The sequence below is a fragment of the Oncorhynchus clarkii genome, chromosome 24, assembly GCF_045791955.1.
Source record: "Oncorhynchus clarkii lewisi isolate Uvic-CL-2024 chromosome 24, UVic_Ocla_1.0, whole genome shotgun sequence".
Classification (NCBI taxonomy): domain Eukaryota; kingdom Metazoa; phylum Chordata; class Actinopteri; order Salmoniformes; family Salmonidae; genus Oncorhynchus; species Oncorhynchus clarkii.
In genome coordinates, this window is record NC_092170.1 from 15,677,963 (window position 1) to 15,700,960 (window position 22,998).

The 22,998-nt window shown below is 43.5% G+C and overlaps 2 protein-coding genes across 2 annotated transcripts; both read right to left on the reverse strand.

Moving 5' to 3' along the window:
* Positions 1 to 1,428: 1,428 nt before the first annotated feature.
* On the reverse strand, positions 1,429 to 16,875 carry LOC139382934 (PHD finger protein 13-like). Its single transcript, XM_071127210.1, has 4 exons — positions 16,197 to 16,875; positions 6,105 to 6,191; positions 3,913 to 4,825; positions 1,429 to 3,640 (listed from the first exon to the last, which is right to left on the reverse strand). Exons 1-4 carry the CDS (start codon positions 16,206 to 16,208, stop codon positions 3,411 to 3,413), a joined length of 1,242 nt encoding a protein of 413 aa, XP_070983311.1. The 5' UTR covers positions 16,209 to 16,875; the 3' UTR covers positions 1,429 to 3,410.
* A 1,574-nt stretch (positions 16,876 to 18,449) lies between these two features.
* LOC139382844 (kelch repeat and BTB (POZ) domain containing 3) lies at positions 18,450 to 22,908 on the reverse strand. The gene is made up of 10 exons (XM_071127081.1): positions 22,762 to 22,908; positions 21,890 to 22,148; positions 21,644 to 21,809; positions 21,227 to 21,409; positions 20,524 to 20,697; positions 20,127 to 20,417; positions 19,764 to 20,006; positions 19,623 to 19,695; positions 19,273 to 19,490; positions 18,450 to 19,044 (listed from the first exon to the last, which is right to left on the reverse strand). Exons 2-10 carry the CDS (start codon positions 22,132 to 22,134, stop codon positions 18,769 to 18,771), a joined length of 1,869 nt encoding a protein of 622 aa, XP_070983182.1. The 5' UTR covers positions 22,135 to 22,148; positions 22,762 to 22,908; the 3' UTR covers positions 18,450 to 18,768.
* Positions 22,909 to 22,998: the final 90 nt, after the last annotated feature.

A 22,998-nucleotide genomic window follows, 5' to 3' on the forward strand; every position in this document is an offset into this window, starting at 1 on the left:
TTCACAGACGGGCCTTAGATTAAGCTGGGAGTAGGCCTTAATGTGTACTAGTTAAACTAGGCCATTTAAGTAGCTTTCTTGAACGTAGCTTAAATTTGGCTTAGTAAGTCAGAGTCCTGGAGTAAGGTAAGTAAGCCTAAATGAGAACACCTGGGTTAAGCCTGATTAGGTTAAGTATGAGCTCATGCTGTTGGTCTAATGGTACCCATAAAACCCCCAGAATGCAATAGAAAACACCATTACTGGTGTGAATCTTCAGAAAAACAATGGCAGAGGCAGAAATAATTTGTTCAAAAAACTTTAGTGAGTATGAAAAAATACTACTAAAACAAATTTTGTCAAACCATCCAGTTATTGAAAGTAAAAACCATATTACTGCTACTGAGCAAAATAAAGTATGGTTGGGTAGCAATTTTCAGTGAATTCAATGCAAAGTCAAATGTAACCACAAGAAGAGTACAACTTCAGGTGAGATATCGCCATTATTATCAGTATTTCACATTTCTCATATTCATATTTTTGTGACATCACTTATATGGAATGACATCTGCCTTTATCGACACTGTGGAAGAACCTTAAACTGGCTTTAGAATGTAGAGATCAGAAGAGAGTGATTTACTACTGGTGGTGGACCACCAAAAAAAAGACAAGACTGATGAATTTAGTGACTTGCTGTCTGGAATAATAGAGCACCAGCAACCTCTGGATGGTATACCAGATGATGACCAACCTCTGGATGGTATACCAGACGATGACCAACTTCTGGATGGTATACCAGACGATGACCAACCTCTGGATGGTATACCAGACGATGACCAACCTCTGGATGGTATACCAGACAATGACCAACCTCTGGATGGTATACCAGATGACCATTTGGACAGTTCAGATGAAAAACAGCACAAATGGTACAGATACCAAGAAAGTAAATTGGTTACTTCCTTTGGTAAATATATTCCACTGTCTGTGTCAATCTTTAGTCTCCTTTCATTCTAAGGACCATGTGAGTTTATTTGTGCTTCTAAACAGTGTTATTTTTCTAGAGGAAAGGAATGTGAACAGGTCGGAAGAGCTAGTGCACAGTGAGTGTGTACCCTCCACATCTGCTATAACATCCCTGAGAGAAGATGCTGCCACCACCTTTCAGCAAAGAACAAAGAAGATGACCATGCATGAAAAGTTAACCAGAGAATTTCATGAGTATAACATGAAAAGTCTGAAGGAATAACATGAAATGAAACTGAGAATTCTACAGGTTGAATTGGATATGAAGTTGGACGAGAGAGGTATGATTCAAAATAGATACAGTAACGAGACAATTGTGACTTACCAGCCATGGTGAACGATATGTAAAAAATAAATGTTTTGTCATTTGGATATTCATGAGTGCGTGTATTTTAATCACCACAAACTACATTTTAAACCAGCCTTGGTTTAGTCACTCATTTAATTTTGCTGCACACTATTTGAATTTTGTACAGAACAAACATTATCAAAGCAAAAATAAGCCACAATGAATACATTCCATATTTAAACGCATCTCATCTAGTTGAAGTGCTGCAATGTGAAAGCAACTCTGTGTGCAAGTCCTCGTTGGTCATTGCCTGCCTCAACCATGGGCACATCTGCTTGATCAGTGGAGGATAAGGACAGCAATGCTACTTCAGGTAGTTAGGCAGCACAGCTGTAGCAATGACCACCTTGCAGCATCTTCTTGGCTTGAAACGAAGTGTATTGCGTAAACACCGGATTTGATTTTTCCACACTCCAAACATACGCTTGACCATCCCTCTCATGCGGATATGAGCTCTGTTGTATCTTTGCTGCTCAGCTGTTGTGGGATTTATGTATGGAGTGAATAAAAAGTTACACTGACCATATCCACTGTCACCAAGTAGTCCACTATGTTGTCCTTTCTGAAACAGCACACAATGAAGAGTTGCGAAAAATCCTTAATTGTGAGTTGCACTTTTCCAATGTGCAACAATGTTTGAAAACTCTAAATTACCCTGAACATTGATGGAAAACCAGTTCTTACTATTCCTGTACTCCTCAGCATCAGGAGTTGATGGACACTTGATGTGAACATGACATCCATCTATACAGCCAATCACTCCTGGGAAGTGCCCATATTCATAGAATTGTTCTTTATAGTTGGCTTGGCTAGCAGAATCAGGAAACTTGATGTGAAGACTTTGAACTATTCTACAGTTTCTTCACTGACACCACACAAATCACTAGTTTCATGATGAAAGATTCCAGATGCCAAAAACCTCAAAGTGATCAGAACTTGGAGATAATTGGGTAAAGGCCTTCCTCTTTGAGATGGAGAGGAAAGTCTAGGCTCAAGCAAAGATATTACCTCCAATGCATTTTCTTTGTATATAGGAAAAGCGGTCTCAAAAAGCTATTTCATCTAAGTAATTTAATGGATTACTCCTATCCACCAGTACTCGTCTGGCTGGCCTCTGTAGTGCAGGTTGGTCTTCATTTAGACATTCCAAATAGTCCCTGCTCCCTCAAACAGTACTAAGCAGAAGTTAAACCTGCCTCTTTGAAGGATTCCTTTAAGCTTCCATTTAGTCCTAGAGTAGCTCTAATCCCTCTTGCAATCGGCTTTGTTTTATCCAGAACAGGCTAAATCTACGAATATTTTAAGATAAGTATGTGCAAGTCGCTTTGAGTTAAGACAGCTCAAACAGGCATTTTAGTCTGGGACTAAGTTTAAGCCTTGTCTGTGAAACCGGCCACATATGTTATAATCTGGTGCCCAACGACACAGTTGATGTGGTACGCAACCATTGGTTGATGATCACAACGTCTGAGCAGAGGAACATGACCGTAGACTCATGGCTTGGTTGCTGATGGCAGTGTCCCGGGTCGTGTTCGTTAGGCACAAAACGGAAGAAAAAGGACTGAAACAGGGAGGACTACCTGGACTTGTTCAATAATTGACATGTTCTGTGCGTCTTACTGAACACAACCCTGGTGGCTGGAGGTGGTTTGTGCAGAGTGTCAGAATGGACCAGCAAAGAACTTGATGCTCACTAGTGGTCAACATCCCAAATGGCACCCTATTCCCTACATAGGGCTCTGGTCAAAAGTAGTTCACTATAAAGGGAATAGGAAAGGGTGGTACCTAGTCAGTTACACAACTGAATGTATTTAACTGAAATGTGCATTTAACCCAACCCCTCTGAATCAGAAGTGCGGGGGGCTGCCTTAATGACATCAGTGCCCGGGGGGAGCAGTTGTTGTTGGGAATTAACTGCCTTGCTCAAGGGCAGAACAGCAGATTTTTCCACCTTGGGGATTCGAACCAGCAATGTTTCGGGTACTGGCCCAATGCTCTTAACCGCTAGGCTACCTGACACCAATTTGGACGCAGCCAATGAACCAGCTAGTGCCCTCTAGTCGCTGAAGCGTTTGCGGGAGGCGATCCGCGCCCGGTTGGACCGTCTGATGTTGGTCTTGGCATCTCGGCAGGGCTGGCAGGTGAAGACTTCAGGAACGTGGGTGCGGCGGATCTTAGCGCAGGACAGGTGCACCCAGGTGCCACACTCACTACACTCTATCATGGGCCGACCCGCGAACGGTTTCAGGCAGAAACAGGTGATCAGGTCCCACGAGTCGTCCTGATCTGAGAAGAGAGAAAATAGGAGACATTATATTAAACACAGCCTCTGTTTTATACTAGCAATGATGGTTGTAGAGAGTGATGAGGTATTGAGCGAGCTGCATCCAAAACGGCACCCTGTTCCCTATTACTTTTAACTAGAGCCCTACTACGGTCCTGATCAAAAGTAGTTCACTATATAGGGAATATGGGCCCTGGTCAAAATTAGTGCTACAGAGCAGAGCGTGCCATTTGGGATGCATCTTAAGTCTCAAGTGGGGTTCCTCTCTACTCACCCTCTATCTTGCTGTTGTCTGCAGATGTGTCCTCTCCATCGCTCCCTCCCTGGTCTGTCTGGTAGTTGCTACCTCCATGGTCCCGGTCGGGGCTGCTTCCCTCCTCTGTGTGGTAGCCTGTCTCCTGGTCTTCAGTTAGCTGACCTCTCAACCTCCTGTCCATCACCATCCTCAGGATATCTGACCTCTGACCACTGTCTATCCTTCCTTCACTCCCAGACCCCTCCCAGCTCTCCCTCGTCACATTCTCTTCCTTTCTTCTCTTCTTTTCTCCGTCTCCCGGCCTATGAGGACAGCTCTTCCCCGTCTCACAGCTTGTCGTTGTCATGTCAACAGGCTGTTCGGTCACTTCCTGTTCCAGTTCTTCACTTCCTGTCTTCTGAGGGGTTGTAGTGTCATTCATTTTCCCAGCTGACCTGTTGGGGTCTGGCGTGTGTGTCTGACCGGTGTTGATCTTGTCCCTGTGGACAGACAGAGAGCTGCTGGAGGTGGCTTCAGGGAAGAGTTGAGTCAGACAAGATTGGGAAAGTTTACAGTCATGGTCACATTTCGGAGCTATCAGAGGATGTGTTTTGTTGTCAGTAGGACAGCTGTTGAGGTTGGTCCGTTCAGACTGGGGCTGGTGCTGCTCATGGAGCTCTGGCATTCTGCTGACTGTTGATGTAGGGGCAGCCTGTTTGTTATTAGGAGACTTTTTGGCACTTCCTCCTCTAAGCTTCTTCTCTCCCTGGCCAGGCCCGGCTGGCTTCTTGTCTGACCTCCTCCTCTTCAACTCCTTCCCTTTCTCCTTCTGGCTCTGAGTGGAGGAGCCACAGTCTGAGTTAGGAGAGGACTGGTAGGCCCATGGACTGGTACTGTGACTGCTGCTGCAGGGGTTGCTGTCACTGGGCTTGCTGTCACTACACCACCAATCCTACAGGGGGATATATCACCATGGAAACAACAGCAGAACTGGAGACCTCATTCAACTGAACAAAAATATTAAAACACAACATGCAACAATTCCAAAGACTTTACTGAGTTACAGTTCACATAAGGAAATCAGTCAATTGAAATTCATTAGGCCCTAATCTATTGATTTCACATGACTGGGAATACAGATATGCATCTGTTGGTCACAAATACCGTTTAAAATAGTAGGGGCGTAGATCAGAAAACCAGTCAGTATCTGGTGTGACCAGCATTTGCCTCATGCAGCGCAACATATCTAATTCACATAGAGTTGATGACTGTTGATTGTGGCCTGTGGAATGTTGTCCCACTCCTCTTCAATGGTTCTTCAATGGTTGTGAGAAGTTGCTGGATATTGGCGGGAACACACTGTTGTACACGTCGACCCAGAGCATCCCAAACTTGATCAATGGGTGAGTATCCAGGCCATGTAAGAACTGACACATTTTCCGCTTCCAGGTATTGTGTACAGATCTTTGCGACATGGGGCCATGTATTATCATGCTGAAACATGAGGTGATGGCGGTGGATGAGTGGCACAACCATGGGCCTCAGGATCTCGTCATGGTATCTCTGTGCATTCAAATTGCCAGCTTATGCCTGCCCATACCATAACCCTAACCGGCACCATGGGGCACTCTGTTCACATCAGCAAACCACCTGCTCACATGACGCCATACAAGTGGTCTGTGGTTGTGAGGCCGGTTGGACGTACTGCCAAATTCTCTAAAACAACGTTGGAGATGGCTTATGGCAGAGAAATTAACATTGAATTCTCTGGCAACAGCTCTGGTGGACATTCCTGCAGTCAGCATGCCAATTGCAAGCTCCCTCAAAACTTGAGACCTGTGGCATTGTGTTTTGCGATAAAACTGCTCATTTTAGAGTGGCCTTTCATTGTCCCCTGCACAAGGTGCACCTGTGTAATAATCATGCTGTTTAATCAGCTTCTTGATATGCCACACCTGTCAGGTGGATGGATTATCTTGGCAAATGAGAAATGATCACTAACAGGGATTTAAACAAATTTGTGCACAAAATTTGAGAGAAAATAGCTTTTTTGTATGGAACATTTCTGGGATCTTTTATTTCAGCTCATGAAAAATGGGACCAACACTTTACATGTTGCGTTTATATTTTTGTTCAGTGTAGAAGCAATAAGACATCAATTAATTATAAGAGTGTTAATAAGCTACATCTCAGTTTTACTTGAACAGGAGAAAACTGTTTTATCAACCTACCTCTGTTTGATAGGGGATGTATCCAGCATAGGCCAACACAAAGGTGCAAAACTGGTTGAAGTCCTCCACAGTGCGTTTTCTCTTTCTCTGTGGAAACAAACAAACACCTCGTTATTTTAGAACATTAATAACCAAATGATAACGTGCTGAGTCCCTCCTGTCCATGCAGCTGGCCCGTAGCGCCGAGTAGGCAGAGTGTGTGCATTTGAGACCATTCTATTGGCCTTGAAAGCAAACTCCGCCTACTCGGTGCACCCGGCGAGCTGAAACAAAACGCACCTAAGTGCAATAGTAAACTGCCGTGAGCAAAGCGCGGGAGGCATGTGTATGGAGCCTCGGTTGTTCTAGGAAAAATAAATACTTTGAAACAGAGACCATCGGCAAAATTTGCAGAGTTGTTTGGCAAAAATAGTTCCAATAGGAACCTTAGAATCTGCTCTTTCAGATAGGGTATACAGTGCCTTGCAAAAGTATTCGGCCCCCTTGAACTTTGCGACCTTTTGCCACATTTCAGGCTTCAAACATAAAGATATAAAACTGTATTTTTTTGTGAAGAATCAACAACAAGTGGGACACAATCATGAAGTGGAACGACATTTATTGGATATTTCAAACTTTTTTAACAAATCAAAAACTGAAAAATTGGGCGTGCAAAATTATTCAGCCCCTTTACTTTCAGTGCAGCAAACTCTCTCCAGAAGTTCAGTGAGGATCTCTGAATGATCCAATGTTGACCTAAATGACTAATGATGATAAATACAATCCACCTGTGTGTAATCAAGTCTCCGTATAAATGCACCTGCACTGTGAGTCTCAGAGGTCCGTTAAAAGCGCAGAGAGCATCATGAAGAACAAGGAACACACCAGGCAGGTCCGAGATACTGTTGTGAAGAAGTTTAAAGCCGGATTTGGATACAAAAATATTTCCCAAGCTTTAAACATCCCAAGGAGCACTGCAAGCGATAATATTGAAATGGAAGGAGTATCAGACCACTGCAAATCTACCAAGACCTGGCCGTCCCTCTAAACTTTCAGCTCATACAAGGAGAAGACTGATCAGAGATGCAGCCAAGAGGTCACTCTGGATGAACTGCAGAGATCTACAGCTGAGGTGGGAGACTCTGTCCATAGGACAACAATCAGTCGTATATTGCACAAATCTGGCCTTTATGGAAGAGTGGCAAGAAGAAAGCCATTTCTTAAAGATATCCATAAAAAGTGTTGTTTAAAGTTTGCCACAAGCCACCTGGGAGACACACCAAATATGTGGAAGAAGGTGCTCTGGTCAGATGAAACCAAAATGTAACTTTTTGGCAACAATGCAAAACGTTATGTTTGGCGTAAAAGCAACACAGCCCATCACCCTGAACACACCATCCCCACTGTCAAACATGGTGGTGGCAGCATCATGGTTTGGGCCTGCTTTTCTTCAGCAGGGACAGGGAAGATGGTTAAAATTGATGGGAAGATGGATGGAGCCAAATACAGGACCATTCTGGAAGAAAACCTGATGGAGTCTGCAAAAGACCTGAGACTGGGACGGAGATTTGTCTTCCAACAAGACAATGATCCAAAACATAAAGCAAAATCTACAATGGAATGGTTCAAAAATAAACATATCCAGGTATCCATATCCATATCCATATCCAGGTTAGAATGGCCAAGTCAAAGTCCAGACCTGAATCCAATCGAGAATCTTTGGAAAGAACTGAAAACTGCTGTTCACAAATGCTCTCCATCCAACCTCACTGAGCTCGAGCTGTTTTGCAAGGAGGAATGGGAAAAAATGTCAGTCTCTCGATGTGCAAAACTGACAGAGACATACCCCAAGCGACTTACAGCTGTAATCGCAGCAAAAGGTGGCGCTACAAAGTATTAACTTAAGGGGGCTGAATAATTTTGCACGCCCAATTTTTCCGTTTTTGATTTGTTAAAAAAGTTTGAAATATCCAATAAATGTCGTTCCACTTCATGATTGTGTCCCACTTGTTGTTGATTCTTCACAAAAAAATACAGTTTTATATCTTTATGTTTGAAGCCTGAAATGTGGCAAAAGGTCGCAAAGTTCAAGGGGGCCGAATACTTTCGCAAGGCACTGTATGTGCCCTCTGTTCACCATTGTTTTGGTTGGTTATTGTTCCCATGTCCGTTGGTCTTGTGAGTTCCTGTGCTTTGTTGTTTCAGCATTCGTGCTGGTGTATGGTGTACTAGTTGTTATGGGTCTCGTCCCGTGTATTTATTAGAGGTTTAACCTCGCTCTTTTGTTTGGGTTACATCCCTGTGTTTTTGGATACGTGTTTGTTTTGGGCTTCGTCCCCGTGCCTTTCATGGCATACATTATTGGGTGAAGAATTAAAACCCAATATTACATATTCCTGCACCTTTCTCCAATCCTTTATACCAGGTATTCCCAAACTGGGGTACACACAATGCCGTCGGGGGTACGCCAAATAAAAATGAGATTCACATTCAAAAAATAAAATAAAGATATTCAAATTCCATTTATATTTTCCAATGGGTCTATACATTTGAGTGAGGTCTTTTTCTCGCCTGAGTAGCCTCGTTTCACTGAAAAAAATAACATTAAACCATCTAGTGTTCAGCGAAATAACAACACAATGTCAAATACAGGTAGCCTTGTCAAATAGTTAACATCCAATCGCATTGACCGTTACTCTCTCGCAGGAATTCCACTAACGGTATGTAGTCAGTATGTAGCCAAACGTAGCTGCTGCTCATTCCGTTTGCTCGAAAATGGATAAATGGTTCAAAAAAAGTAAGGCCTGCGTCCATAGAGACACATACCAGCTCTACTGGTAGTACTGCTACTACCAGCAGCACGACACAAGTTGTTCTGCTTCAACAAGCACATCCAATGCTAGCATCAGTAATTCTACATTTGTTGTTAGCCCAACTAACATGGACACTGACAGATGTGAATCTGATGCAGCTGAAGAGCTACTGCCCCCTTTACCCAGGAAGCACTGAACAACAGACAGGGACGCTGGACCATCAAAGAGGCACAAAAATGATGAGAACTACATTGATTTGGGGTTCACTTATATTGGGAGTAGTGCCTTTCCTCAGACACAGTGTGTTATATGGGCAAAAGTAATATCTCACAACTCGATGAAACCTTCACTCATGCGCAGACATTTAGAAACTAAACATGCCGACGACTTTCGAGTAATAAGACATGTATAAAAGCAACAGATACCATTAATAAGAAGGGGCTAGAAGAGTCTTATATGGTGAGCTACCGAGTGGCTAGGACAGGCAAGACCCATACATAATTTGTCCTGCTGGCGCGGATATGGCTGGGACAATGCTGGGGGAAAAGGCCCAAAAAACTATACAGACAATGTCTTCATCAAACAACACTGTTTCATGACACATCAGTGACATGGCAGGAGATGTTTTGAAACAATTACTGCTTCGCATACAAGCCAGTGAATTCTATGCATTACAGATAGATGAGTCAACAGATGTGGCGGGCCTGGCACAGCTCCTGGTATATGTCTGTTACGTTTATGGGGGGGGTCAATTAAGGAAACCACTGGAAAACAGGACAGGATATTTTTAAAGTACTGGACAGCTTTGTGACATCAAATGGACTTCGGTGGTCAAGATGTGTTGGTATCTGTACTGATGGCGCAAAAGCCATGACAGGGAGACATAGTGGAGTGGTAACGCGTGCCAGCAGTTGCTCCCGACGCCACTTGGGTACACTACAGCATCCACCAAGAGGCTCTTGCTGCCAAGGGAATGCCTGACAGCTTGAAAGATGTTTTGGACACTACAATGAAAATGGTTAACTTTGTTAAAGGAAGGCCCCTGAACTCCCGTGTACTTACTACATTATGCAATGATATGGGCAGCGACCATGTAATGCTTTTACCACATACAGAAGTGAGCTGGTTATCAAGGGGCAAAGTACTGACATGTTTTTTTTAATTGAGAGACGAGCTTAAAGTTCTTTACTGACCATAATTTTCACTTGTCTGACCGCTTGCATGATGACGAGTTTCTCACATGATTGGGTGATGTTTTTTCTTGTCTGAATGATCTGAATCTAGGATTACAGGGACTCTCTGCAACTATATTCAATGTGTGGGACAAAACTGAGGCTATGATTAAGAAGTTGGAGCTCTTTTCTGTCTGCATTAACAAGGACAACACACAGGTCTTTCCATCATTGTATGATTTTTTGTGTGCAAATGAACTCAAGGTTACGGACAATGTCAAATGTGATATAGTGATGCACCTGAGTGAGCTGGGTGCACAATTACGCAGGTACTTTCCCCGAAACGGACAACAACTGGATTCATTATATAACCCTTTCATGCCCTGCCTCCAGTTCACTTACTGATCGAAATCTGAACAAGAGATCCTCATCGAAATTGCAACAAGCGGTTCTGTGAAAATGTAATTTAATCAGAAGCCACTGACAGATTTCTGGATAGGACTGGGCTCCGAATTTCTTGCCTTCGCAAATCGCGCTGTTAAGACACTGATGCCCTTTGCAACCACGTACCTATGTGAGAGTGGATTCTCAAGCCCTCACTAGCATGAAAACTAAAGACAGGCACAGACTGTGTGTGGAAAATGATTTAAGACTGAGACTCTCTCCAATACAACCCAACATTGCAGAGTTATGTACATCCTTAGAAGCACAGCCTTCTCATTAACCTGTGGTGAGTTAGTCACCATTTTTGATGAACAAATAAGGTTTTATATGTAAGATGGCTAAATAAAGAGCAAAATTATTGATTATTATTATATTATTATTTGTGCCCTGGTCCTATATGAGCTTCCCACGAGCCGGGTTGTGACAAAAAACTCACACTCCTTCTTATGTTTAATAAATGTATTGTATATTCTGTGTGTGGCAGGCTTACAATGATGACAAAAAAACAACATTTGGGAGTGCGCTGACCCTGGTGCTAGAGGGGGTACGGAGGTTGAATGTTTGAAGGGGTAAGGGATTATAAAAAGTTAGAGAACCACTGCTTTATACAACGTGACAGTTTTGACTTTTGAACCATAAACAAACATTATTATATTTATGTTCAGTAAATTTATGATGCTTGATCTTATATAATTAACACTTAGCTCTAAGTATAAGCAAGTGCAAGCAAATGAGCTGTGATGAGGTAGGCCAATTCGTTCAGCTATTTCAAAAAGGACAGCGACAGAAATTCAGACAGATGTTGAGGCCTTAACTTTACTCTTCTTTAAGTCGAGAGAGAGAGAGAGAGAGAGAGAGAGAGAGAGAGAAGGAGAGAGAGAAAAAGAGAGAGAGAGAGAGAGAAAGAGAAGGAGAGAGAAGGAGAGAGAGAGAGAGAGAGAGAGAAAGAGAGAGAGAGAGAGAGAGAGAGAGAGAGAGAGAAGGAGAGAGAAAGAGAAGGAGAGAGAGAGAGAGAGAGAGAGAGAGAGAGAGAGAGAGAGAGAGAGAGAGAGAGAGAGAGAGAGAGAGAGAGAGAGAAAAAGAGAGAGAGAGAGAGAAAAAGAGAGAGAGAGAGACTCAGCGGTTAGCCTACCATTTGAAGTATTTCATTAGGTCTATGTGGTCTAAAAAGGAAGGACAATACAATCACGAGGATCCACTTTAATAGACAATATACAGACGCACTGACAAGACAACCCTCCCACTATGAACTGGAATGGGTCTATTACTCAACTTTTTGTGAAAGGAATTAGAATGGAAGAGACTGTCACTGGCAAACATGGTTATGATGAGGGGATACTAAAATATAATGATGTTGGGTCTGTAACTTATCACCCTCCTTGTGGAGAAAAGCACCAGAGATAATTATAACACACAATGTAAGAAAAACAATTAAATGCATCATTCTAACATTGCCTACAATTATTAATAAGATAGTAATGAGATAGACCTATATATGCAATATAACAATGTAGATGTACAAACTATGGCATAGATAATGATAAGCGGTTAAGAGGCAAGCCGTCATTTTGATTAAGACATGAGCGAGCTGAAACGGATGTAGCCTATATGCCGCCTATTCGTTCAGCACTTTGAAATGGACAGCGACATAATTCAGAACATGGGCCTTTCTTACAGTATTCTCTCTGTACACCAAGTCAGAACATTAGGCTAAATTAACAGGGGCACATAAGCAGACAATGAAAGCTGTTAAAATATTCAAAGATGAGATTTCTCTAGAACAGGCTACATGTACACCACCAAGTCAGAACAGTAGGCTACGTTCCCTAGGGGGAAAGGGACCACATTATTAGGGTGAGACACATGGGCTACTAACTGTTTACTACACAACATACACTTGGTATTACTTTCTTAGCTACAGTATACATATCTCCCTGGCATATTACATCACTTATGCAGCAGCATACTAGACATATTTATGGACTCACCATTGTTGTGCTGTGCTCACTTGAACAGGAAGTTGGCATGGCGGTCCTTGTCATCAAAGTCTGGCATTGTCTGGATGAAGTGATGCTGGATTGACAGCATGGCCAATGCTTTTAACATTTTCTGGCCCATGGAGTTGCATGTGATGGTTTTATCCTTTAAGTGGGGAAAAGTTTCTCTCTGACTCTGCGGTTGTCATTGGAGTGGTGATTATGATTTTGAGAAGAGAGACAAGGCCTACTGCAGGTTGTTCTCGTAGAGTGATTTCAATAGACAAAGTGCTGTCTTTCCAGTGTGCAGCTCAGGATGCCGGTAGACAGTGAACAGTTCCCTTTTCAACTTCTCCTGTTTGCCCACAGGCCCCAGCTTGGTAGCACACTGGAGTGCTGCGGTGCTGAAAGGAATGTACATACTGGGGGGGAAAATGAGCTGTCCACCAACTTTGCTGCAATTAAGTGGTCACTTTCACAAATCCTTTCTTGCACATGAGCAGTGATTGTGTTGCATGCTTCATTCAACATAGATGCAGTGTTAAGGTTTCTCCGCCTTGGTTCAGTGGCATCAACATGTCCTTTGACCAGTGTATAAGATTACTCGCCAATGTTTTGAATGTTCACCTTGAAATTGTTGATTGCTCCAGCAATTCCTGCTGCATCAATGGTTCGTTTCGGCATTATTGTGTACAAAACATCCACCTCTGGCATGACCAAGGAAAATAACCATTAGCCTTGCTGATGGTGATCTCATCCCATCCAGGCTGCGTGCGGATGTCCTCCATGCACTGGGCCAGTGTCTCACGGTCCTCCCACACAGCATTGACGGTTCTGCTTGTGAAATTCCATCGTGTACCCGGTGGCCTGGGGACCTGTCTGTTTGTTGATTCCGTTAGAGCGGAGAGTCTTTTGGGTGAGCCAGTGAAAAAGGAGGATAGGTCTGCAGAAAACACTAAGCACGCTCACTCTCCCAGCACAAAGTTGCTGAAGTGTTAGATTCAGTTGGTGTGCATAACAGTGCACAAATTGCACATTTGGGTAAGTCTCCTTCAGTAGCGTTTGGACACCACGTACATTACCACTCATCACTGCTGCACCATCGTAGGTTTGTGCAAACAGCTTCTCCTTGACATTCAGTGGCGCTAGGACTCTCACACACACTGTTGTCTGGCGCTGAAGACGTGGATGTCGAATTAAGGCAGCCCCCCCGCACCTCTCTGATTCAGGGGTTGGGTTAAATGCGGAAGACACATTTCAGTTGAATACATTCAGTTGGACAACTGACTAGGTATCCTCCTTTCCCTAACATGTAGCGCAGCACTATTACCATATGTGATTTACAGGAGACGTTGGTGGTCTCATCTACCTGTACAGATGCAAAAGGAGTCTCAGACATCTCCTTAGCTATAGCTTCTCTGTACATTTCATACATACAATCCAAAAGTTTGTTTTGGATTGTGCTTGATGTACCCTTAAAAATGGGTTGGTCGTCATAATGCCTTTGTAGCCTGTAATCTCCTTCACACATGGTCTCAAAAATACACCTGAAAACGCCTGGGTTCAAGGAGTCGGCCGACTCGTCATGGCCTCGCAGTGCTGTCCCACAATTGCCACAATTTAATACATGCTATAATTCTGTCAGGCACGTACCTATTCTCCTCCGTTTATTGGTTGTGAAGGTTGATGGCTCGTCTATATGTCTAGCTGAGCCACAACATTTGATTTCCCCAGTAATCCCAGTTTAACAGTGTCATGTGATGCACAATTCTCATGTATTCAGACCCTTTTCATACAGATGTTTTCTAATTTCCCTTCATATGACAAGGATTGAAAAGGATTTGCCAGTAGATTGTCAACGTGATTCATGATGATGACTGCTTGTCTAGCTTTCTAGCTAAGATTTTGAAAGTATGATGTTGACATGATCAGTCCAATCAAAGCTAGGGTAGATCAAATGGGATTTGACCCCATTTTATCTGTGGCCAATGACCCTGAGCCTTCTTCGATGGGCACTTCTAATATAACTCTATGGCAGCAACCAAGGGGCTTGAATTTTCAAGCTCTCCCCGTAGAATTTGCGGTGACGTAATGTCCCCATGAGTGACAGAACACTGAGCCAATAACGGCGCAACTAGAAAACATTACCAACCATTCCGCTCTCTATTTTCCACTGGGCGCTCCACCACCACAGAGAGCACTGAGCTAAGCTGAAACACCTGCATTTTGGAGTTGTCTTACTCAAGAAAGCAAAACAAGAGACCGTGTTTGTATGCCGCATTATTAACTCAATATTTTTTACATTGCTTCTCAATGACTATCGCCACTTATTATAGAATAGTTACACAATTGAAATAACTGCTGACCCTCATGGTCATTCTAGTTGTTATAGATTTCCGGTGTGCTGAGTGTTAATAGCTTAATCAGTTTTAGCAATAGAGCAAGTGGGAAAAAAATAATAATAATAAGAGTATGCAATACATCTAGAGTTGTGCTTTGAAAGAACACACAACTTTAGGCTAAGATTATCGAAATAAACTTTCAGAAGGCCTCACACGGGAATGACACAAAATGGACAGCCATTTCAAAAACGTGTAGCCCAATAGCCTACAAAGCAGGAGCAGTACCCTATAGTCCAAGCACGATTCGTGAATATTGCATATACCTGTGTTGATATACAGAGGCTATTGCAACACTTTTGCAACTTGCAACTCGATTGGACATTATGTATCACTTAATGGCAACATTGTATCGGAGTGTTTAAAGCCGGAGCGGAAGGGCTAATGGGGGAGGGGTGGAAACGAGGGCTGAAACAGACTGTAGGCGAACGTATGACAGAAACACAGACAACGAAGCCGGTTTCGATGGTTTCTCCAAGCGGCAAAGGTAGCCTAGGCGTAATTTCAACAAGACATAACTTTTCGTGTAACGTTATAGGCTGGCTAGTCTTATTGTCATTACCATCCCATCCGAGACTTGACAGTCAGGAAAATATCGATTTCATGTCTGTACTCTACACAGGGGTCGTCTGCATAGGAACTGATCAACGCATAACGAGACAAACACGGTGCCCAAAATCACTTAAAATTACTTTTAAAGACAGGAGAGGATCATTTATCTAAAGATGGCGACGAAGATGATGCTTAATCGTAACCTGACTGATGGGCGGTCACCAAAGATTAATGACAGTGGGTTAGACTGTTGAAGTAGGCTAATAAAATGTAGCCTTCGCTTCTTCAAATAGTTTCTCTAAACTAGAGAGCTTGATCAAATGGCATCCTAGTCTACTCACTGATCTAATTTGTCATTCACTTAGTTGGGAATGTAAATCAATGAGCAGAGAACCAAATATTTCGGTGACACAATAGAATTCCTCCTGACATGGCTTCTGTAGTCTAGCCTAGACTACACACTCGATGCTGCGCAGTAATAAAATAAGTTGTGTCAACGATTTTTGGACACACAATAAACTACTGGATATGTTTCACACGAAGTCCATCGCTGATGCTTTCTTCGCTGACCATCATTTGAGGGGTTTGATTCTTTATGCTACGCGGAAAGAACATTGCCGTGTCCAAGTCGCGCGCCCTGGACAAACCACACACAGCAAGCGGCTAGCAGTTTACACGGAACCTGGTTTGTTCTTACCACGTTGGAAAGAATGTACCAAGAATGCATGCTAATAAGAATGTAATAAACCATACATACCTGGGTTAACATTGTTGTATGTCGCTGTAGATCAAATGCAAACAAAATGTCTTGTCCTTGCTCGACTGCAGCCCTGTCCTGATTATCTTCAATCGACAAAATGGGGTATTTTAGGAAAATAAATGTCGACGTTCTAGTTTACAGCAAAGCGTGCGTCACAAAGGTCAACATTTAGCTACTAGACATTATATCATTGTCACCCAGTTGAAATATAGCCAACTATGTTGTTCGATCCACAAAATGTTTAATGATAAACCATTGAGCAACTGTCCTAGAATGCAGACTAACAGCGAAAATGTACTTTTCTTTGATAGTCTCTCTACGAACAATCGTCTTTGTCCATGCGGAACAAGCTGTTTTATGATTAAAAAAGCAATGAAAAGTACACTGACTCGTGAGGGTGGGAGACTCGCGAAACGATCACATTCCATCAGTGACATCACTCCCCGGAGCAGGACAGGAACGCTTAACTCAAAAGAGGACAGCAACCCCCGTTTCGTTGATGGGGTGAAGGAATACTATCTAAATTAACAATTGGAGTATACGAAATATGCCTAATTGTAGCACAATATTATAATACTATAAAACATTTGCATGACACAACTAAAAACAAAACGTACAACATACAGCGTATCCTATTGTGGAACACCCCTATCCAGTCAGATGGTTGAATCCGTCCGTCATCTAGTAGCCTACGACACGGAACAGTAGAATACCTTATAATATCTCCCGCGAAAACTCGGCAATAGATCATGGCGCACAGGTGCCTTCATTCAATTTGAACTGTTTTGAAACTCCTTGTTTTTGGCTTTGAGAAAGTCAACAATGTGAGCTATCTAGAATCATAATTAAATTATGTTTATGTCAAATGGTTAGCCCTCTGCTCAAGTGTTTACAAATATTTCAACATCACAACGTGGTGTTTGGCGAGACAAGCCTACTCTGGCACAAAAACATTCCATAGTCTACCAGTAGAGGGTGTTGTAACACTTGTTACCTGGGACAGTGGCCTCTCACTGTCTCACTTTAAAATAGTAAAGGCAGGCCCAGTCCAGTTACACTGAAAACCTGCACACAGAAAAATGCAATTACAAAGTTCTTTAATAGATCCTGCACCACAATAGATGACATGTCAGCTGCAACAGCCTTAGTCGGGTAATCAGACATGTCCAGAAACAACAAAGATAAGTCTGTGGGCCAGTAGACTCAGAAACCTCTACTGTAGCTTTGAACCCAAATAGCATTATTGGAAATAGAAAATGTTTCAATTAAGCAGGAAACAGCAGAGGGAGCACGCCCCGTTTCACTTCGACGGGACCGCAGTGGACGACAGTGAAAAGCTTCAAGTTCCTCTGCGTACACATCACTGACAATCTGAAATGGTCCACCCACACAGACAGTGTAGTGAAGAAGGCGCAACAGCGCCTCTTCAACCTCAGGAGGCTGAAGCAATTTGGTTTGGTCCCTAAGACCCTCACAAACTTCTACAGATGCACAATTGAGAGCATCCTGTCGGGCTGTATCACCGCCTGGCATGGCAACTGCACTGCGCGCAACCGCAAGGCTCTCCAGAGGGTGGTGCGGTCTGCCCAACACATCATCGGGGGCACACTGCCTGCCCTCCAGGACACCTACAGCACCCAACCCAATGTCACAGGAAGGCCAAAAAGATCAACAAGGACATCAATTACCCGAGCCATTGCCTGTTCACCCCGCTACCATCCAGAAGGCAAGGTCAGTACAGGTACATAAAAGCTGGGACCGAGAGACTGAAAAACAGCTTCTATCTCAAGGCCATCAGACTGTTAAATAGCCATCACTAGCCGTCTAACACCCAGTTACTCAACCCTGCACCTCAGAGGCTGCTGCCCTATATACATAGACATGGAATCACTGGTCACTTTAATAATTTAACACTAGTCACTTTAATAATGTTTACATACTGCTTTACTCATTTCATATGTATATACTGTATTCTATTCTACTGTATTTTAGTCAATGCCACAAAGACATTGCTTGTCCAAATTAAATATTTCTTACTTCCATTCTTTTACTTTTAGACTTGTATGTATTGTTGTGAATTGTTAGATAATACTGCACTGTTGGAGCTAGGAGCACAAGTATTTCGCTACACCCACAATAACATCTGCTAAATATGTGTATGTAACCAAAAACATTTTATTTTATTTGATAAGGCACGAGGGGTTGTGGTATATGGCCAATATACCATGGCTAAGGGCTGTTCTTAGGCATGACGCAACGTGGAGATACAGCCCTTAGCCATGGTATATTGGCCATATACCACAAACCCCTGAGGTGCCTTATCACTATTATAAACTGGTTACCAACGTAATTAGAACAGTAAAAAATACATGTTTTGTCATACCCATGGTATAAGGTCTGATATACCATGGCTGTCAGACAATCAGCATTCAGGGCTCGACCACCCAGTTTATAAATAAATATATAACATAAAATGTAATAAAACTAATAAATACTCGAGGTATGACAAAACATAATTTATTTTATTGATGCGGAGTGCAGCTTTTAGTCCCCAGGTAGTGTGTGTGTGTTACATGTCCCTTCCTCCCCAGGGGTCTCTGTATCTGTTGAAGCTGATGACCTGACAGTGAAACTCTGTCAGGGGGCGTGGCATTGGTGTCACTTCCTCCCACTGGCCCCGCCCACTGTGGTACACTTGGACTTCGTCAGTGATCTCATCAGGTGAGTAGTCTCCTCCCAGGATGTAGATTCGGTTGGCCACGCCCACGGAGCCTGCGTTGAACCCGGCACACTCGAACGACCCCTCCCCTTGCCACACACACGTCTCTGGACAGAAACTGTACACCTGGACAGAACACAGAACACAGGACTCAGACTGGTCAGGTGTGGTGAGTTGGTGTTTTGTAGAATAGTTGTCAAGTTTGTTTTAATGACAAAGTCCCCATGTACTGTATCTATGTCAATAGGACCTGCCTGATTAAATGAAGGAGGAATAAATATAAAGACTTATAGATGGAGACTTCAATCAATCAAATAATCAATCAATCAACCAGTCAATCAACAAGTCAGTCACCTTATACGTCGACAAGTCACAGAGGTGTAAAATGTTGTTGACGGACACAGCCTTGACCAGGGTGGCGTGGAAAAACTGACCAAACTCTGCCACCAGGTGGCTCCACTGGTCAGAAACAGCATCGTAGCGCAGGAAACAGTCCAGCGAAGGGTTGAAGGAGTCCGATATCTCCACTGACGAACCCAGTGTGTAGATGATGCTGCCGCACGCACTGGCTTCTGGGTAATACGAGGACACAGGGAGGGTTAGAGGTATGTGTGTGTATGTGTGTTGGGGTTTCTATATTTGTGTGTGGGTGTCTGTGTGTCTGTGTGCATTTGTGTATGTATGTTTCTGTGTGTGTTCCGTACCTGGGTAGTAGATAGCAGTGGGCAGAGGGCTGACGGAAGTCCAGGTTTTGGCCAGGGGGTCGTAGTACTCCACCTACAGACGATCATCATCATCATCAGAACCATCATAATCATCATCCTCATCATCATCTTCATTCTCACCTCCATTAGGCTAGGAGTCCCCTCCCTTTCTCCTCTGGTCCTCCCTCCTAGCACATACAGTCTGTCCAGGGTGGTGATGGCTGTGTGCATGGTACGGGGTTTCCCCATGTCTGGGGCAGGGGTGCAGGTGTGTGTAACTGGGCAGTAGCACCAAACCTCTGCTGTCGCATCATGGAACGGCTCTGCCACGTGAAGACGCACCGTGCGACAACAGTTGCCCCGACAACCACCTGTCACAAACAACTTAAAGAGAGGAGAGGAGATATAAAATAATGACAGTTGATCAAAGCGTAAATTCAGTTGTACCACTCCACTATGTGTTACTGCCTGTGTGTGTGTGCATGTGTGTTTGTGTTTGTATACCTTCTCGGCGTAGCTGGTGAGGGAAGAGCCTGAGGGGTCAGGGGTCATACTAAAACCCACCCCCTGGCCCTGAGGTAGCTCTCTCCATTGGTCTGTGTCCAGGCAGTAACAGAAGCTGTGGTGTATATCTCCGTTCTCCTCTGTCTTGTGGATGTAGATGTAAGACTGTGTGGTGGCTGGTCTGGCGTCTGGCAGTAGACCACTGAGCTGTGTCTGTCTACTCACTGCATCACTGACCAGACTAACACAGAGTTGGTCCCCTGAGAGGAGATTCTCAGTCCGGGCCAGGGCCTGAACACACATACACAATACATTTTGACTGGTAAAAAGAACCATGCATATGTGTATGTGTGTGTGTGGGGGGGGGGGGGGGGGGGTCCTGCATGCATGTGTGTACCTGCAGGGTGTGTGTGGGTACGTGATGTAGCCGTAGCAGTGCTAGGAGGCGTGGCAACAGCCTCTGTCTGGTCTGGAGGTTGTGACTTGTCCACCTCAGGGATGACCTCACCGCCACCTCCTCACTGGGCACGCTCAGACTGTCCGAACCCAGACATAACTCGAGCACGCCCAACTGGGAGGACAGGAAGTAAATCAGTGCTTCCCAACGTTTTTATTTATTTAAAACAAATATTTCACCTTTATTTAACCAGGTAGGCTAGTTGAAAACAAGTTCTCATTTACAACTGCAACCTGGCCAAGATAAAGCATAGCAGTGTGAACAGACAACAACACTGAGTTACACATGGAGTAAACAATAAACAAGTCAATAACAGAGTAGAAAAAAAGAAAAAAAGAGTCTATATACAACGTTAGTATTTAAAAGCAATCCAATGCTTTTAAATCCTTCAGGGGGAGTGGACCCTTGCACACTTCAGGAAGAAAAGGGTTTGGGGGAGTGACAGAGTGGATAGTGACTTTCTCAAAAGCTAAAGTGAGACACAGAGGGATGTATTTACCTTAGCACTAACACACCTAATTCAACTTGATGATGAGCTGATATGTTGAATCAGGTGTACTAGGGCCCTTTTATTTCAATGCACAAACGTCTTTTTATGAGTCTCAATGAATGACAATGGAAACTTATCAGAGTGGCTCCTCACCGGCATATCCAGGAAGTCTGTAGTCATTGAGAGGTCGTGGAAGTTCTGAACTACAAACTCATTGGCCTGCTGGAGGAGGGAGGCAGAGCCATATCCCTCGGCGAGGGCCAATAGCATCAGGCAGTTGGAGAGCTCCAGGGTTCCTGTCAGGAAGTCACTGCATGCTCTGAAGAGCACAGACACCTGGGAAATGGAACACCGGTCAATATATCAATATCACCTCTCAAGTTTCTGAATGGATTTGACATACAGTATGCATCTGACCCAGATCTAGTATTTGTTCCAAATGGCACCCTCTTCCATTGATAGTGCATTACTTTTGACCATGCTCCATAGGGCTTTGGTCAAAAATAGTGCACTATGTAGGGCGTTGGGTAGGGTGCCGTTAGGGTAAGGGTTACCCCTGATGTAGTGTACCTGTAGGAAAGAGGCGAGCTGGAACAGCATGTCTACGTTTTCGTGGGTGACGACCATCTCTCCACAGTAACAGAAGTCCAGGAAGCAGCGCACGGCTTCTGGGGACTGGTTACCCAGGGTTACCATCCTATCACCACACTCACGCATGTCCAACTCAAACATGGCCCTGCAGACAGAGAACCTTTAGAGCACACACACACACACGTACAGATGCACGCACACACAAACCCACACACACACGCCAACCTGAAGAAGTCGCTGCAGGCTGCCAGGACACAGCGGTGACAGGGGAAGGTCTGGTCCTGGACTGTTATAGTGAAGTCAAACAGTAGGCCTCGCTCTCTGAACGATCTGAGCATGCCCAGTAGCTGCTGGCTGTGAGCCTCTGACACACACAGCTCAGACCTGTGCTCCGGAACATAGGGAATACTGTTGGGAACGTAGTCAGTTCCCTCGGACCGGGGGTCGGATCCCTCAGACCGTGGGTCCATGATCACTCCAGAGTCTGGGACAGAATCAGGAAAACTTTATCAGTTTTATATTCTAAGGTTGTCTATTATGCAAACTAGGGGCATCAACTGAGTGAGAGAAGAGGAGGGAGGGAGGAGGAATGACTGATAGCAGCAGTGACTCTATTTAGTTATTAAGTGGAGATCTCGCAACAATCATTCTCATGATGGCACATTGGTAGTAGTCAGTGAAAAATATCAAAGCTAAATAGGCCAGGGTTTGGTTAAAACCCTGGATGGGAGACCAAGGCATAGCTGTAGATAAATCAACAGTTCAGTAAGAGGTTCTGCCCAGCCTTAACCATGGAAACTCATACTTGAACATTTATATGCAAATACTTTATTTTTCTCATAGTAATTGTCATGTTTTTATATGTTGACTTGTAAAAAACAATGTGAAACCTATAAGAAAACATTTATTTTGTAGAGGTTACATTCTCAGAACATAATTCATATATTTTGTCTCAAATATGTCTTACAATATCTTTTTAGGAAATGCACCACAGTAATGTATTCAATTGTGTATGTCATATAAGGCATATAAATTAACACATATACAATACATATACACATATACAATACAGCACTGACATATAAGGAAAAACATACATTTTACCAGATCCTTGTTAGATTACTTCTTAGATGTTTGTACAAATAATCTTCTTCTGCTTTACAATATTCTTATTTCATTTTCATGATTATTTTCCATATGGGGCCTGTGCAAGCTCTATAGCCTGGTAGTCTGTCTATCGGTCATTGCTGGTTAGACAGTTTAGGAGTCAGGGAAAAAGATGGATGATTGACAGAGGGAGAGGGTTAAGAAAAACATTTGCATGCAGTCTACCT

Bases quoted from the DNA above. Each gene is read 5' to 3' on its own strand.
- LOC139382844 (XM_071127081.1), bottom strand. From the start codon at position 22,134: ATGGACCCACGGTCTGAGGGATCCGACCCCCGGTCCGAGGGAACTGAC. The intron at 21,810-21,889 runs GTTGGCGTGTGT...CTCTGTCTGCAG, and splicing joins GCCTGCAGCGACTTCTTCAG to GGCCATGTTTGAGTTGGACA. The intron at 19,045-19,272 runs GTGACTGACTTG...TGTTCTGTCCAG, and splicing joins GTGACTTGTCGACGTATAAG to GTGTACAGTTTCTGTCCAGA.
- LOC139382934 (XM_071127210.1), bottom strand. The intron at 4,826-6,104 runs GTAGGTTGATAA...ATCCCCCTGTAG, and splicing joins ACATCCCCTATCAAACAGAG to GATTGGTGGTGTAGTGACAG. The intron at 3,641-3,912 runs GTGAGTAGAGAG...CTCTCTTCTCAG, and splicing joins AGACAACAGCAAGATAGAGG to ATCAGGACGACTCGTGGGAC.